This window comes from Salvelinus fontinalis, chromosome 33, assembly GCF_029448725.1.
Source record: "Salvelinus fontinalis isolate EN_2023a chromosome 33, ASM2944872v1, whole genome shotgun sequence".
Lineage (NCBI taxonomy): Eukaryota > Metazoa > Chordata > Actinopteri > Salmoniformes > Salmonidae > Salvelinus > Salvelinus fontinalis.
In genome coordinates, this window is record NC_074697.1 from 38,106,369 (window position 1) to 38,122,093 (window position 15,725).

General features: G+C 43.5%; 1 protein-coding gene across 2 annotated transcripts in view; it reads right to left on the minus strand.

The window, feature by feature from the left end:
- The window catches only part of LOC129832184 (multiple epidermal growth factor-like domains protein 6), a 104,788-nt gene that overhangs the window by 49,950 nt on the left and 39,113 nt on the right, over positions 1–15,725 (minus strand). For both annotated transcript variants that reach the window (XM_055896030.1, XM_055896029.1), the window contains exons 5-10: positions 11,901–12,023; positions 9,137–9,259; positions 7,229–7,354; positions 6,850–6,972; positions 5,716–5,838; positions 5,163–5,300 (exon numbers count right to left, since the gene is read on the minus strand). In XM_055896030.1, coding sequence (XP_055752005.1) covers positions 5,163–5,300; positions 5,716–5,838; positions 6,850–6,972; positions 7,229–7,354; positions 9,137–9,259; positions 11,901–12,023 — 756 coding nt within the window. The remainder of the gene's footprint in view (positions 1–5,162; positions 5,301–5,715; positions 5,839–6,849; positions 6,973–7,228; positions 7,355–9,136; positions 9,260–11,900; positions 12,024–15,725) is intronic.

Consider the following 15,725-nt stretch of genomic DNA (forward strand, 5'->3'; position numbering starts at 1 on the left):
CAACATTCCGGGTGAGGGATAATGCCCTCCTGACCATCTATGAAAGTGGGGGATCCCTGACTCTTTTAGATTGCCATGGGCTGAAATACAATGATATCTCGCCCAGGCTTCTGTCTTATTTGCTGGGGGTTTAACCCATTGGTCATAATATTGTTGTGCTGTTTTCCCTTTTCTCCTATGGAACATATTGTTTGGTTCTTGTCCCCAGTTCCATAGGGGAGCTTCAGCACACATTTTCTGCACCATCTCTAGACTAGGTTGATAATTTTCCTGCAAACTTCGAAGGTCTAGAGTGGTCCATGGGGTTGACCTCGGGTAGGCCATTCCCGGGTTTGAACTATTATGGGTCGTAAGACATACCCACCCTGTGGTGGCATATTTTATTGGTGTTTCTCCGGCTTTTACGGAGTGGGGGATATCATATCCCCACACTCCATACTTCATTCTGTGGAACCTATCCATAGGGCCGCTAATGAATCCCGGGTAGTTATAAGTTCTGTTTTTCGCATATGGTAAAATAATGCCATTGCTCCCTCCTAATATTCTGTTGTCCCACGAAGAGGTATTACCTGGGTGCAAATACAGGACTATATCTGTTAGCCATTTAGTCTAAGGGTTTCCTGAGTTCCGTGCCTTATGGTTCATATTTCTTCGTATTCTATATTTTGCTTTGGCCCTGCTGCCTTTAACACATAACACGTTCAATGCCTCTGTGATTTCCTGCGTTTGTTTTTGTGTCTCAGCCGATGTGTCAGTTACATTTACATTACATTTTAGTCATTTAGCAGACGCTCTTATCCAGAGCGACTTACAGTAGAGTGCATACATTTTATTACATTTACATACTGAGACAAGGATATTCCTACCGGCCAAACCCTCCCTAACCCGGACGACGCTATGCCAATTGTGCGTCGCCCCACGATATAGGTTTTAAAGACATCATAATCTTGTTATTTTAAACCGAATTATATCAGTTTATGTCAGTATATTGAGATTTTTGGGTATTTCATTTCCTAGCGTTCTAGGGGGTTGGGTATCGCTCTCTCTCATGCTAATGTTTACTGCCAATTGCAACGTGGAGGAGGACGTTATACAACCTAGCAACGATTCTTTTGGACAAAGGACACCTTTCCCAAGATTCTGATTCTTTGAGTTCATCAAAAAGTAAGAACCATTTATGCTGATAATTCGTTGTTCTGTTGAAAAATGTCAAATGCATAAGCTGCCATTAATTGCAGTGCAGCCTCGCTTTATCGCACGCTGTATTTTGAAGTAACGTTAATTTTAAAAATGTAACCCAGCGATTGCATTAAGAACTAATTTGTCTTTCAATTGCTGTCCAACCTGTATTTTTTTGTCAAGTTTTGGAATAGTTACTGATTAGAATAGGTGCCTCTTCAAAGATTTCTCCTGACATTTTCTGTGCAGCTTTGCTACTTTTCTCATTGTATAACCACGATTTGTGGCGCTAAATATGCACATTTTCAAACAAACTCTATATGCATTGTGTAATATGATGTTATAGGACTGTCATCTGAAGAATTCTGAGAAGGTTAGTGGAAAAATTAATATATTTTGGTGGTTTATACGTTATCGCTATTTTGGCTTGAATCATTGCTGTTGTGATGTTTGCTATTGTGGTAAGCTAATATAACGCTATATTGTGTTTTCGCTGTAAAACACTTAGAAAATCTGAAATATTGGCTGGATTCACAAGATCTGTGTCTTTCATTTGCTGTACGCTGTGTATTTTTAAGAAATGTTTTATGATGAGTAATTAGCTAATACACGATGGTCTCTGTAGTTATTCTAGTTGCTTTGGTGAGAGTTGTGATGGTGGCTGCAATGGTAAACTATGATTTATACCTGAAATATGCACATTTTTCTAACAAAACATATTTATTGTATAGCATATGTTATCAGACTGTCATCTGATGAAAGTGTTTCTTGGTTAGTGGCTATTTATATCTTTATTTGGTTGAATTTGTGATAGCTAATGATGCAGTAAGAAAAGGGTGGAGTAAAAAAAGTGGTGTCTTTTGCTAACGTGGTTAGCTAATAGATTTACATATTGTGTCTTCCCTGTAAAACATTTTAAAAATCAGAAATGATGGCTGGATTCACAAGATGTGTATCTTTCATCTGGTGTCTTGGACTTGTGATTTAATGATATTTAGATGCTACTATTTACTTGTGACGCTATGCTAGCCTATGCTAGTCAGCTTTCTTTACTGTTGGGGGTGCTCCCGGACCCGGGTTTGTGAGGAAGTAGAGGTTAAAGTTTCCCTTACTTTCTCCCTCAATCGGCAGTACTTGTATTACGGCCCAGTCATTTACTTGGCCTACCATTAGGTCGCTGGGGGAAATATTTATTTTTACAAAGTTTTTATCCTCCCAGAAGGTCTGTCTGCCTTTCCACCCGACCATTTCTTTTACTGCTGACTGCTCATTTCGTGTTAGATCTTTCCATGGATAACCTGGTACACATACGGCAAATCTACAGTCTGGTAAATTAACCTGTGTCCTGAGTTCCCTTTCCTGCTCCAGACTGCCGGCCTGGGCAGTTAGTTGATCCAGCGTTGCCTGTCCTAGGTCAAGTGCTGTTGCCATAATGCTCTAGTTTCTAGGTCGTATAGGTTCTGTTACTTAATCGCTTTTTAACTCTTCTATCGAGCCCCACGTTGGGCGCCAAGTGTCACGGTGCTGACTTTTGCCCGTCGCCTGCAGCAAAAGCCTCTATCCCGTCCTCTGGCTAGGCAGAGTACTTGAGGATTTTAGTTACCTCGGTGTAACAAGGGCCTAGCCGTGCGGCCCTACCAAACCCTTCTATTTATTCGTTGTATTCCTTGTCTGATGATCCTCAACACATATGATTTGGACATCATAGAGAATCATCAGACAAGGTAAATTACTTTTCACTATCCTCTGCTTGTATTGACTACTTTGACATTAAGGCACGAGCAATATATAGACTGGTATATCTTGAGAATTGTGTTGTATCCTGGGAAGTCACTCCATTTAAAAAAGTCAAAGGACGCAGTTGTGTTGGAGAGAAATCTCCTGGAGAGCAACAAGTTCTATCTTTTGGAGTACCAGAGACAACTTCAGTTTGAAAGATTGAAAAAGCCCAGATATAAGTAAGCCTCGTAGAGAGCCAAGGGTCATCAAAAAAGGAGTCAGTATCTAGGCAGTAGGCAGTGAAAAGTGTAAACATAAGACATTTGGAGACAATAAGAGATTGAAATATTATACACAGCAGAGGCTGCCAATATTACTCTTATAGACACCAGTTTCAGGAAGGACCAAGGGAATAGAGCTTAAGGTAAATATATTGTTATTTGCTTTGTTTAAGAGTTATAAGAAGTGTTTAAGCTGATTGTATTTGCAATAGTATCTGGCATAGCATAACGCATTAAGGATTGATTGAGCATTATTGATGTATTAGGACTGTATAACCATTTAACTGTAATAACGCGTATAAGACAAAAAACAGAGTGACTTAAATAAAAGCTTGAAACTTTGACAACTAGGCCAGAGAACCTATCTGGAGAGCAAACGCCTTTGACACTCTCGCTAAACGGAAAGTGACCCTGGTTATAGGTTAAAGTGATAGCACTAAAGAATATTTCATTGTGTGGACAATAATATATCTTTGGAAAAGTCAAACATATAACAATACTAGTTTCCAAGTGACTACTAGCTGACGAGCATAATAACTAACGGAAGATTAGTTATTAGGTATTGATATATAAGAGAGGAAGACACAAGGTAAGGTATTATAGGAAGAATCTATAAACATAAAATAATAAAGTACTCATCTATCCAAGGCCCCACACTAGACCGGGGAAATAAGGGAGTGACAATGGGAACGAAGGAACAAACCCAACTCACGCGAAGGGCCAGTGCGAATAAATAGAAGGGTTGGTAGGGCCGCACGGCTAGGCCCTTGTTACACCGAGGTAACTAAAATCCTAAAGTACTCTGCCTAGCCAGAGGACGGGATAGAGGCTTTTGCTGCAGGCGACGGGCAAAAGTCAGCACCGTGACAATAGTTTTTTGGGCCTTTTCCCCCAGCATTGTCCGTCCCAGCCATAACCGCGGCAGCAGGAAGAATTAAGTCCTCCACAATAGTGGGGGCTTGCCTGTCCTAGCTACTCGGTAGCTCACCATATAAGGTGCTTCTAGTCCCTTCTTATTAATGGTATCTGTTGCTTTTATACATGTCTTACTACTTGAAAGTTGTCATTATTCTCGCTCAAAAAACTCACGTGGCTTATTTGTCAAATACAGGCTACCTGTATTTAACATTGTGTTGTTATTTCGCTGAACACTAGATGGTTTAATTTAATTTTTTGGCAGCGAAACGAGGCTACTCAGGCGAGAGAAAAAAACTCACCCAAAGGTATAGCCCTGTTGGAAAATATAAATGTACTGTTTGAAAATGTGAAGAAAACATAAATTTATAATTGTATAATAATAATAAAAAAAAAAAAATGTGAATCACATTTGGGTGAGGCATTGACGGCATTGGGCGTACCCCACTTTGGGAATACCTGCCTTAGAGGATGATGGACTGTCGTTTCTCTTTGCTTATTTGAGCTGTTCTTGACATAATATGGACTTGGTCTTTTACCAAATAGAGCTGTCTTCTGTATACCAACCCTACCTTGTCACAACACAACACAGCTCAAACGAATAAGAAGGAAATAAATTCCACAAATTAACAAGACACACCTGTTGATTGAGATAATGCCAAGAGTGTGCAAAGGTCTCATCAAGGCAAAAGGTGGTTACTTTGAAAAATCTCAAATATAAAATATATTTACATTTGTTTAACACTTTTTTGGTTACTACATGATTCCATATGTGTTATTTTATAGTTTTGATGTCTTCACTATTATTCTACAATGTAGAAAATAGTAAAAATGAATTAAAACCTTTGAATGAGTAGGTGTGTCCAAACTTTTGACTGGTACTGTATATATTTGGTGCTTAATGAACAAGACCCATATTTAATATGTTCCTTCTATACTCACCGTAGACTAAAGACTGAAATTGACTAAATGAGAATGACTAAACCAGGAGTTTTTCCTTACCTTTTGACCTGACCAGGAAAAACTCTGACAAGCTCTGACAATGATGACCCAACAAAGAGTACTTACCCACACAGGTCTTCCTGTCCTCAGCCAGTTGGTATGCTTGGTTACAGGAGCAGAGGGGTCCGTTGGTGGTGTGTTCACAGTGGTGGGAGCATCCTCCATTGTTCTTCTCACAGGTGTTCACAATCTCCATCTCAATACCTGCAAATAGGAGGATACAACCAGTGTAGTGAAGGCTGGCACCCAACAACAGTATCTGTTTGCAATAAACCAAGACATTAGCCATCTTTCACACATTAGCCATCTTTCACACATTAGCCATCTTTCACACATTAGCCATCTTTCACACATTAGCCATCTTCCACACGTTAGCGTCACAAGAACATACTACAATTAGGGTCAGGGAGATTTTCCCGATCATGTCACCTGACTAGGACAAACTCCTGTCCTTAGTTATAAGCCTACGACGATGGACCCGGGCTTCTTTTTGTCCCTAACTATGATATTACACAACTGTGATTTTGCCTGCTTTAGTTGAATTTACTGAATGTAAGTTGCTTTGGGTAAGAAGAGCATCTGCTAAATTACTCTAATGTAAATGATCATGTGTACTCACGGTAGCACTGTTTGCCGTCAGCGCCCAGCTCAAAGCCAGGGTTACACACACAGCTGAAGGAGCCCAGGGTGTTGACACAGCGATGGGCACACATGGCCTGGCCCGAGCTGCACTCATCTATGTCTACAAAGGATAGCATGATATACTGTAAGTCAACAGGGCACAGTCACAAAGCACAAGCAGAGATTATATTACAGGGATCCCATTTTTATTGATATGAGGCTATGAATGAGGCTAGGAACATAAGCTAGGTACAACATGACCACTTCCTCTGTTTTCGAGGCGGGGAAAATGCTTCTGGTTAAGAAATTGACTTGTGGGTCAGTGATCTGCTCTTGACCTTTCATCACAGTAATGCTAAAGCACAAGCCTGGTGGTGGGCTGCTCTGGGTGATTATGAAGCATACTGCAAACACGCACACACAAAGGCATGCACGCACGCACGCACACACACACACACACACACACACACACACACACACACACACACACACACACACACACACACACACACACACACACACACACACACACACACACACACACACACACACACAGAGTGTTGTATTTAATGAAGTTGCCTGAACCCTATAGCCTTCTAGCCTCCCCATGTTATAGTAGTAACTTATAGCCATAGCATTAATCAGCTTTAGGCCCCACACACACAGACAGCACAGCTCCAGTCATGGTACATACGGCCCCGGAGGGCTGGGTCATAAAGTCTCAGCTCTATTGGCCCCGAGACAAAGGCAACTCTCTGATGAATGCCACCTTTGTTTTGTCCAGCAGCACTGATTTGAAGAATAACAAAAGTTTACATTAACGGAGTGTCAGTTAAACCACCATTAAAACCCAATGTTCACAAAGTTCATGAGATGGATAGAGGTGATGGCTATGATTTTTCAGTGGCCAGTTCTCAATGAGGGCTTTAATGGACTAGGCTTGCTTTCTTAAGAGGGTTCAGGTGGTGGAGATTTATAGACAAGTTCGTAAAAGTCTCTTTCACTCAAGGACATTTCTGGGAAGGTTGTCTGCATGTAACAGCATATTGAAATATGAGAACCATAGTTTGTGTGTGTGTGTGTGTGCATATCAGCGCATTTCCAGACATACTGTACACGTGTGTGCTCTTACCCTCACAGCCCTGGCTGTCTCTGGCCAGTGTGTACCCAGGTCTGCAGCTGCACTCTGCTTGACCGTCCACAGAATGACAGAGCTGAGCACAGCCTCCATTCCTGTCCACACAGGGGTCCCTCACTGAGACAGACAGACAGACAGACAGACAGACAGACAGACAGACAGACAGACAGACAACCACAGAGGGCAGACAGACCAGTAACTCAGTGTCAATTTGCTGAGAAGGTTTTACTTAGTCATGTCCTGGTCATGCCAAAACCAAAACCTGCCTCCTGTTCTTCATATGTAACTCTTTGCTCTCCATTCTAACATAAAGATACTATTGTTGTAACTGTAGGGAAGTCAGAGCACCATATCCAATGTAGCCAAGACTCACACTCGCAGTGCTTCCCATCCCTCTTCAGCTGGTAGTTCATACGACACTCGCACTTGTAGTGGTCGTTGCCCATGTCCACACACTTCTGCTCACAGCCGCCATTCTTCACCGAGCAGGAGTTCACAGCTTCATAGTTGGGACAGACAGAAGGACAGACACAAGAAATGAACAACTTCACGTATGACAGACTAGAGAAAAATATTTCTGTGTGCAAATGAAATGATGTGGCAACTGTCAGGAGAGAGGTATTCGACAGCATGGTGAGGTAGTTAGAAATGTAGGATCTTAATGTAATCACTGTTTTGTTGCTGAGCATTTTATGCATGGCAGGAAAAGCAAACTTGTATTGTATTTGAGTTTTAAAAAGGCTTCTAAAGTTTGCAATTTCCACTTTGAAATTTCAGACTTGATTTGCCCTAACAAAAAATGTATCAACCCCTACAAAAATTAACATAAATTATAATCACATTTTCTGTTGCTGCAGGATTATTTTCATGCTGTAGCAAACTAACTCAAATTAAGATCCTACATCTGTACTTTGGCTAATGTTGTCTTTGATCACCATTTGGTGAGTAAACGAGTAACCCTTCCTAGAGACCTGTCACTAAAGTGTGAATCCAAAGAAGGAAGAACCATATTGTGGGCTACAACAATGTTGGATCAGATCCATATTTTCACGAAGCCATAATGGGAACTTGTGATTACAGAAAGCTCTAAAGACTGGAAATTGGAAAATGATGGTTCCAGGTTCCAGCTTCTCCAGAGGGTGCCCCTGGTGGGGTTCTAATGATCTTTCCATCCGTGAGTATCCCTCTTATGATTTACTCCTGTGCTGAATAAGGAAGTCAGTGCTGGGCCTTCAGGGTGCCTTAAAGACAGACCAGATTACACAGACGGCCTGTAAAACCAGAGGGGGATAGGTTTGCTTTAACTGTGATGCCTCCTCAGACGCAATTAGGAAGCCAAGCAGAGACACCTCCCCTCTCATCCCCCTCATCCCTCAACTACCACCCACCAATCCTGAGTCTACACACAGGGCTGGAGACAACAGTGAACTTTGTCTTCACTAACACTAATGCTCCCACACAAGTGATATTTGATCAGGTTTTATTGAATATAGGGAGCAGCAAATAGTGAGTGGGCATTGCTTTTTTTCTAAGTTATTTTTTTTGTCCAGCTCCTGTGCCAATAGGTTGGACCTACATAAACACTCTAATTTCCAACGTTGGGAATCTAAAACCTTCTCTTGTCCTCCTTATGGAGCCTCAAGTACTTGATGTAGTTTCCCATCAATATAGACCAACTGGTAGTCGTGTGGTAGAGTATCTGTGTTCTCTCACGTTGGAACTGTGTGCTGGAGACACAAAACAGAGACACTTTCTCCGTTGGTGGAAGTGTGAATCGCAGTCCAGTCTCCTGGAGTTTCAAAGGCAGCACCAGATGTTAGCTTTGTTAGCTACGCAGGCGCAAACCAAAAAGTAGCGTCATTCGAAATGGCAAGAAGCAAAACCTAATAAAATAAATTAGGTAGTAACCTACGGAACAGATGGTGGAAAATGTGTGGAGGAGATTGTTTGGTGAACTGTGCTTGTGTAATGAGTAACCTTGACTGAGACCTGAATATTGGAGTATTAGCTCTCAATGCCTAAACCAATGCCTTTAACTCAGAGGGCTGACTTTAACTCAGAGGGCTGACTTTAACTCAGAGGGCTGACTTTAACTCAGAGGGCTGACTTTAACTCAGAGGGCTAACTTTAACTCAGAGGGCTGACTTTAACTCAGAGGGCTGACTTTAACTCAGAGGGCTGACTTTAACTCAGAGGGCTGACTTTAACTCAGAGGGCTAACATAATCTTGAGTTGTGCTCACGACCGGGATCGAATCTGGTCTCACATGGTCATTACTCACCAATGCAGGTCCTTCCATCAGTGTGCATGCGTAAGCCCTGACTGCACTCACAGTGGTAGGAGCCTGCCGTGTTCACACAGGTCTGCTGGCAGCCACCATTCAGCTCCTCACACTCATTCGCATCTACGGAGGAGACAGATGGACAGACAATCAAACCTGGGTTCAAAAAGTATTTGAAATTGTTTAAACTTTGAGCCTGCATGGAGTGCCATATGGGACGAGTTTCTACGTTTGGTCGTATTCCATTGGTTCCTTTGAGCCAGGCAAGCTGAAAAAGGTATTCTAATGATTTCACATACTGTTTGATCCCAGGTCTGCAGACAACATTCTCAGAAACTCTCAAAGCAAGTGTGCTGCAGAACAAGTTCATTTTAATAGGAGGTTGCGCCAGTGAATTCCCTCTATGGGCATTGATGAAGGAAGTTTGAAGGGCTGCTTTTTTATGATTGAATAATACACAAACCTTTAGACAACATTTGTGACTTGAGCACTCTAACAGACATGAACCAAAAAAGGGCCACATTCATAAGGAGACTAATATGTGTGTTACAGTATGTGTCCCAAATGGCAGCCTATTCCCTATATAGTGCACTACTTTTGACCAGAGCTCTATGGGGCCTGTGTTATGATGGGATGCTTGTCATAACCCACGACCGTGTCACACTTAGGAATGCAGTAAAAATGTTCCGGCACTGAAGTTCTTTTTTGTTTGACAACAATCTCTGTGAAGCATAGTTGGACGCTGATGCAATAAGAAGGTTGGCTTGATGACGGAAGTGATGACTTCACAAGAGACCGTTTCAGGAACACAATGTTTATGACCCCTTTATAGACTAACTCACCACTTTGATACAATTAAATCAACCATTAATATTGAATCACCAATTGGACACACATTCTCTTCATCAGTGGAAGTTTGCGTACAGCGCTTTGCTGTTAACTGTAATGACTAGTTCCAGGAGTATGTTCTGACCACATGACCCGATTAGGAAAAACTCATGGACCCTACTTATAGCCCTCTGAATTGGAGTGCATAGTTCTTCCTGGTCAGGTCATGTGGTCAGGAATTCCTCTAGCCCTAGTATTGATGATTCACCACTGACACTTTCAACACAGGTTGTCCACTATGCAGCAGAACTGAGTGTTTAGGACCATTCCAGAACCATTCTGGTCCATCTAAACACATGTTCCATGTTGTTCCATGTTCTAGGGAGCAGATGCATGATGAGGAGACAACATACCTGCGTGCTCCTCCAAGGACAGTCAACGTTTACCACCCATTTGGAGAACACAAACGAGTCGAGCTGTTTCAACTACTTTCTGGTTCCTGCTAATCCCTAGTGGGATTTGCACTGCAGGCTACTACTGGTGATGACAGTAGCACTGATACAGAGTCAGACGGATTTTCACTCCCCCTAATGATTCAATCTTATGATTGGGGCTAAGGTAATCTGATACCAGATCTGGGGTTAAGGGCATTCTCTATTCAACACAGCAGTCTCAGCTCGTGGGAATGTCCTCATAACGAACTAAATGCTACTTTAATTAGGTAACCTCCACTAGAAGAGGCTAAGAGCGGGTCAAAAAGGAGGGCTGTCCGCCGTGTAAGGAGCCTTTTCATAACCGGCGCATAGATTGTGATCAGATTCAAGGACTGAAAAGTCACATGCCATTCCATTTAGACCAATCCGCTGCCTCGCTGAGTGAAGATACCTGAACGGTAATAGATGCAGCGAAAGTTTGGAAGGTAACATATTTAAGGTTCGTCGTGTGAGAGGATTTCAGCGGGATACAAAGGACATCTTTCATTCAAACGTAAGGCTGAGACTCTGTGAGTTGGGTTGGGGGTTGAATGTCGTCTGAATGGTATTGTGTGGCAGTCTTGACCTGAGCAGAAGAGGCTGGGTCTGCGTGAGAGGCTGACAGCTGTTTGGGGAGGTGTCCACCCATCCCCCGCATCTCAACTCCAAAACTCCACTCTCCTAGGATTAACACCATCCTATGTGGAGGATTGCAGACAGAAACATTTAACCCTGGAATGGTCTGTTCCAGAATCAAAAAGGGTTTGTTATTTGCCCTTGAAAGCTGTTACAGAGCACACTAGCCCTGGAACATGGCTCCTACAGACTCCTACACCATTTCTGAGATTTCTTCAGTTTCTCTCTTCACTAGTGTACAGTGATCAAACCCTCACTAGATAGGGACACCGTCCCGTGTCAGGGGTCAAAGGCTAAGGGCACCTGTTGACACCTGCACCCCCTCAGAGTAACAGGGCCATAGCACTGTCAGCTAACTCAGACAACTCAGCTAACTCAGCATGTTTCTGTCAGAACAAATAGGCAGGGTTTTGATTTTACTGGTTGACCAGATCTCCACCCCTGTACAGATTGTGTTCCCTGTGTGTGTGTGTGTGTGTGTGTGTGTGTGTGTGTGTGTGTGTGTGTGTGTGTGTGTGTGTGTGTGTGTGTGTGTGTGTGTGTGTGTGTGTGTGTGTGTGTGTGTGTGTGTGTGTGTGTGTGTGTGTGTGTGTGTGTGTGTGTGTGTGTGTGGTCTGCTAAGCTCTTTTGTGTCTCTGACTCTTCCTGTGTCTCTGTCTGAAGTGGAGAAAACAGCACAACACAGAGCCTGCAAGAGGACATTTGTGTATGACCTACGCCCAATCCTAGAGGAGCATTTTAGGGTTTAAGGTTTTAAGGTTTAAGTCCTTCTCTGCCCTCCTGACCACCACACCCACCCAGGAGGCCCAGTTCGCCCTCTTTCTCACCCTGACAGGCCTTGCCATCCGGGCCCAGTCGACTGCCCTCGGGGCACTTGCAGTAGAAGCTTCCAATGGTGTTGCAGCAATGTCCCTCACAGCCGCCGTTAGCTGTCAAGCACTCGTTGACATCTGGGGAAGGAAGGAAAGCCAGAACCTCAGTTTTTATAGCCTACAAACTGCAATGTAAGCAAAACTGAACCCAAATCCATTGTAAGCTGTGGAGCTTTGGAGCTTCTCCCTTCTTTGGTTGAATCATTCCCCTCTGTTTTGTAAGACGTTTTTCTCTCTCAACCATAAAGGAAGTCTCTCAAAACTTTCAGTGAGTTCAAGTTCTCTCCCTGACTTTGTAGATGTCCCAGCGGTCCAACAAAGGGCCATCTTTAAGACAGACCCGGCTTTAAGACAGACCCGGCTTTAAGACAGACCCATCTTTAAGACAGACCCGGCTTTAAGACAGACCCATTTTTAAGACAGACTCAGCTGTAAGACAGACCCAGCTTTAAGACAGACCCAGCTTTAAGACAGACCCAGCTGTAAGACAGACCCATCTTTAAGACAGACCCAGCTGTAAGACAGACCCGGCTTTAAGACAGACCCGGCTTTAAGACAGACCCGGCTTTAAGACAGACCCGGCTTTAAGACAGACCCATCTTTAAGACAGACCCAGCTGTAAGACAGACCCATCTTTAAGACAGACCCAGCTGTAAGACAGACCCATCTTTAAGACAGACCCAGCTGTAAGACAGACCCATCTTTAAGACAGACCCAGCTGTAAGACAGACCCATCTTTAAGACAGACCCAGCTGTAAGACAGACCCATCTTTAAGACAGACCTAGCTGTAAGACAGATCCAGCTTTAAGACTGACCCAGCTGTAAGACAGACCCAGCTTTAAGACAGACCCAGCTTTAAGACAGACCCAGCTTTAAGACAGACCCAGCTTTAAGACTGACCCAGTAGTGCTTTGATGACTCTGTTTCTAGAGAGAAAAACTAAACCATGTCCTAACCTCAGTCCCGTTGTTCATCTGCTGGGGCCAATGTAGCTGGAAACAAGGCATAAGGAACAGGGGAAGCTAGCTACATAATATAGCTTACATATGCCATACACATTGATAAGGAAGAGCCCGGCAAACTCTTGTTTTGAGGTTCAGAGTCAGTGTAAAACAGGTGAAAGCTAAAGGGTAAAGCCAAAGCACACTCTTTTCATCACTCCACAGACAGATGCTTGGACTTAAATTGCAGTCATTACTTTGCATGAGAATGTAAACAGGTACTTCCAATTAAATGACGATGCTGACAGAGTCAGTCGGGGATGAGAACTGTTTTCATGCTCTTCACATTTTCTCGCTTTCTTTTTCTTCTCCTCTGAAATGGTTTCCAGCTTGTTGCTGCCTGGTTGTTTACCCCTTGTTCTCTTACATTAATACTACAGGCTCTGTGGTGCTGGTATAATGACTTCGATCAGCTCCTTTTTACAGAGATCTTGTGCATGGAAAGTGGAATGTCTTCAAAGGAGATATCAGTCAACACAATATACTGCTAATACAATCAAGCTGTGTCAATCAACCACACTCAACATGTGTGAGAGTTTCTCATTCAGATATTATTTGAGTGTGCCCCATTTCAAACCCAAATGTGCATAGAGTAACGGTAAATGTTTGCACAATGTCATAGTTTGTTTCTTTACGTGCACATGGAGTAGCATTTGAGCTTTCTAGCTGAATCAGTACAGCCGTTGTTAGATGGTTCTGAGTTCCACCTCACTATGGGGACAGACAAGAGGTCCCTGACTAGAGTTCATTGGTCTTCTGTGTGCTGATCAAACGTTGTGTGGTTTGAAGTTCCTGTAGTTGAGATGTATTGGGACAACAGCTTATTGTCAGTCAGTACGGGAATGTGTGGACAGAGGTGTGAGAATTCTCTAATGCCTGTCAAGGGAATCTCTCACACACACACACACACACACACACACACACACACACACACTGGCCAATCCTCCATCCTGACAGCCTCCTATGAGAAGTGTTCCCCTGGTGGGTCATATCTTATGGTGGTGGAAGACGTTTGACATTCTGTCCCTGTCTGTTTACTAATGATTTACTGTGAACTCGTGGCTATAAATAAATGAATGGTGCCATTGGCCCTTAAATTACCAAACATTTCACAAGAGAGAGAGAGAGAGAGAGAGAGAGAGAGAGAGAGAGAGAGAGAGAGAGAGAGAGAGAGAGAGAGAGAGAGAGAGAGAGAGAGAGACAGGCAGAGAGAGAGAGAGGGAGAGAGAGAGAGAGAGAGAGAGAGAGACAGGCAGAGAGAGACAGGCAGAGAGAGACAGGCAGAGAGAGACAGGCAGAGAGAGAGAGGCAGAGAGAGGGGCAGAGAGAGGGGCAGAGAGAGGGGCAGAGAGAGAAAGAGAGAGAAAGAGAGAGAAAGAGAGAGAAAGAGAGAGAAAGAGAGAGAAAGAGAGCGAGAGAGAGGCAGAGTGAGAAAGAGAGAGAAAGAGAGAGAAAGAGAGAGAAAGAGAGCGAGAGAGAGGCAGAGTGAGAAAGAGAGCGAGAGAGAGGCAGAGACAGAGAGAGAAAGAGGCAGAGAGAGAGAAGGGGGTATAAGAAGTGGAGTCAGCTCTGTGAGTTAGCAGTCTTTTACAACCATTTGGCTCTTTTTTGTTTGTGTAGATTGAGACCACATGACAAATCAGGGTCTCCCCATAGCAAAACTGTGTATGTTGGAGCCCAGATAATTACTGAGCGCAGTCTTAACTCCCTAACCACATCGCTGCCCGTGGCTCTTCTCGTTCCTATCCGAGGGAAGCAGGAAGCACACCACATTATTACCTTAACCGTATAATAATTATGGTCATTAATGTTTGTTTAGGCCTTGCAGCTGAGACGTTGACAATAAGGAAGTCTCCTTTTAATCCCCTTTTGAACTTCTAAAGCTTATGCAACGGGAAATCTAAAGAACGCACAGCAAAGGAGGAGAGTAATACAACAGAGAGCACTGAAAGACACGCAGATGCTTTGGCAATAAAAGATAAGCAGGCTGAGAGCTTGCTAATCTGCTCCTGTTGGAGTGCTCAGTGAGCTTTCACACACGCGTGCATGACCACACACACACACACACACACACACACACACACACACACACACACACACACACACACACACACACACACACACACACACACACACACACACACACACACACACACACACACACACACACACACACACACACACACACACACACACACACACACACACACACACACACACACACACTGTCCATGAGCCTCTGTGGCCTAGCACGGAGGGAAGACATCCATCCAACAAGAGAAACAGTACAGGAATTCCAAACAGACATCAGAATGACCATTCCTCCAACTCCGATAGAAGACACACACACACACACACACACACACACACACACACACACACACACACACACACACACACACACACACACACACACACACACACACACACAGCCATCAGAAACACTATCTATCAGACAGCAAATTATGTTTTATGTCTCTACGAAGTGTTGTTGGTCATGTCAGAGTTTGGTAGCTGGCCATGTCATTATCATTGCACAAATATTATAGGCTGCCATACAGAAGATACATAGCAGCCCAGCCGTTAACTGTAATCAGTAGCAGGCGAGAACAGCAGACCGACTGTAGCTAGACATAGACAGACAGAGACAGACAGACTGTAGCTAGACATAGACAGACAGACAGACCGTAGCTAGACATAGACAGACAGAGACAGACAGACTGTAGCTAGACATAGACAGACAGACAGACTGTAGCTAGACATAGACAGACAGAGACA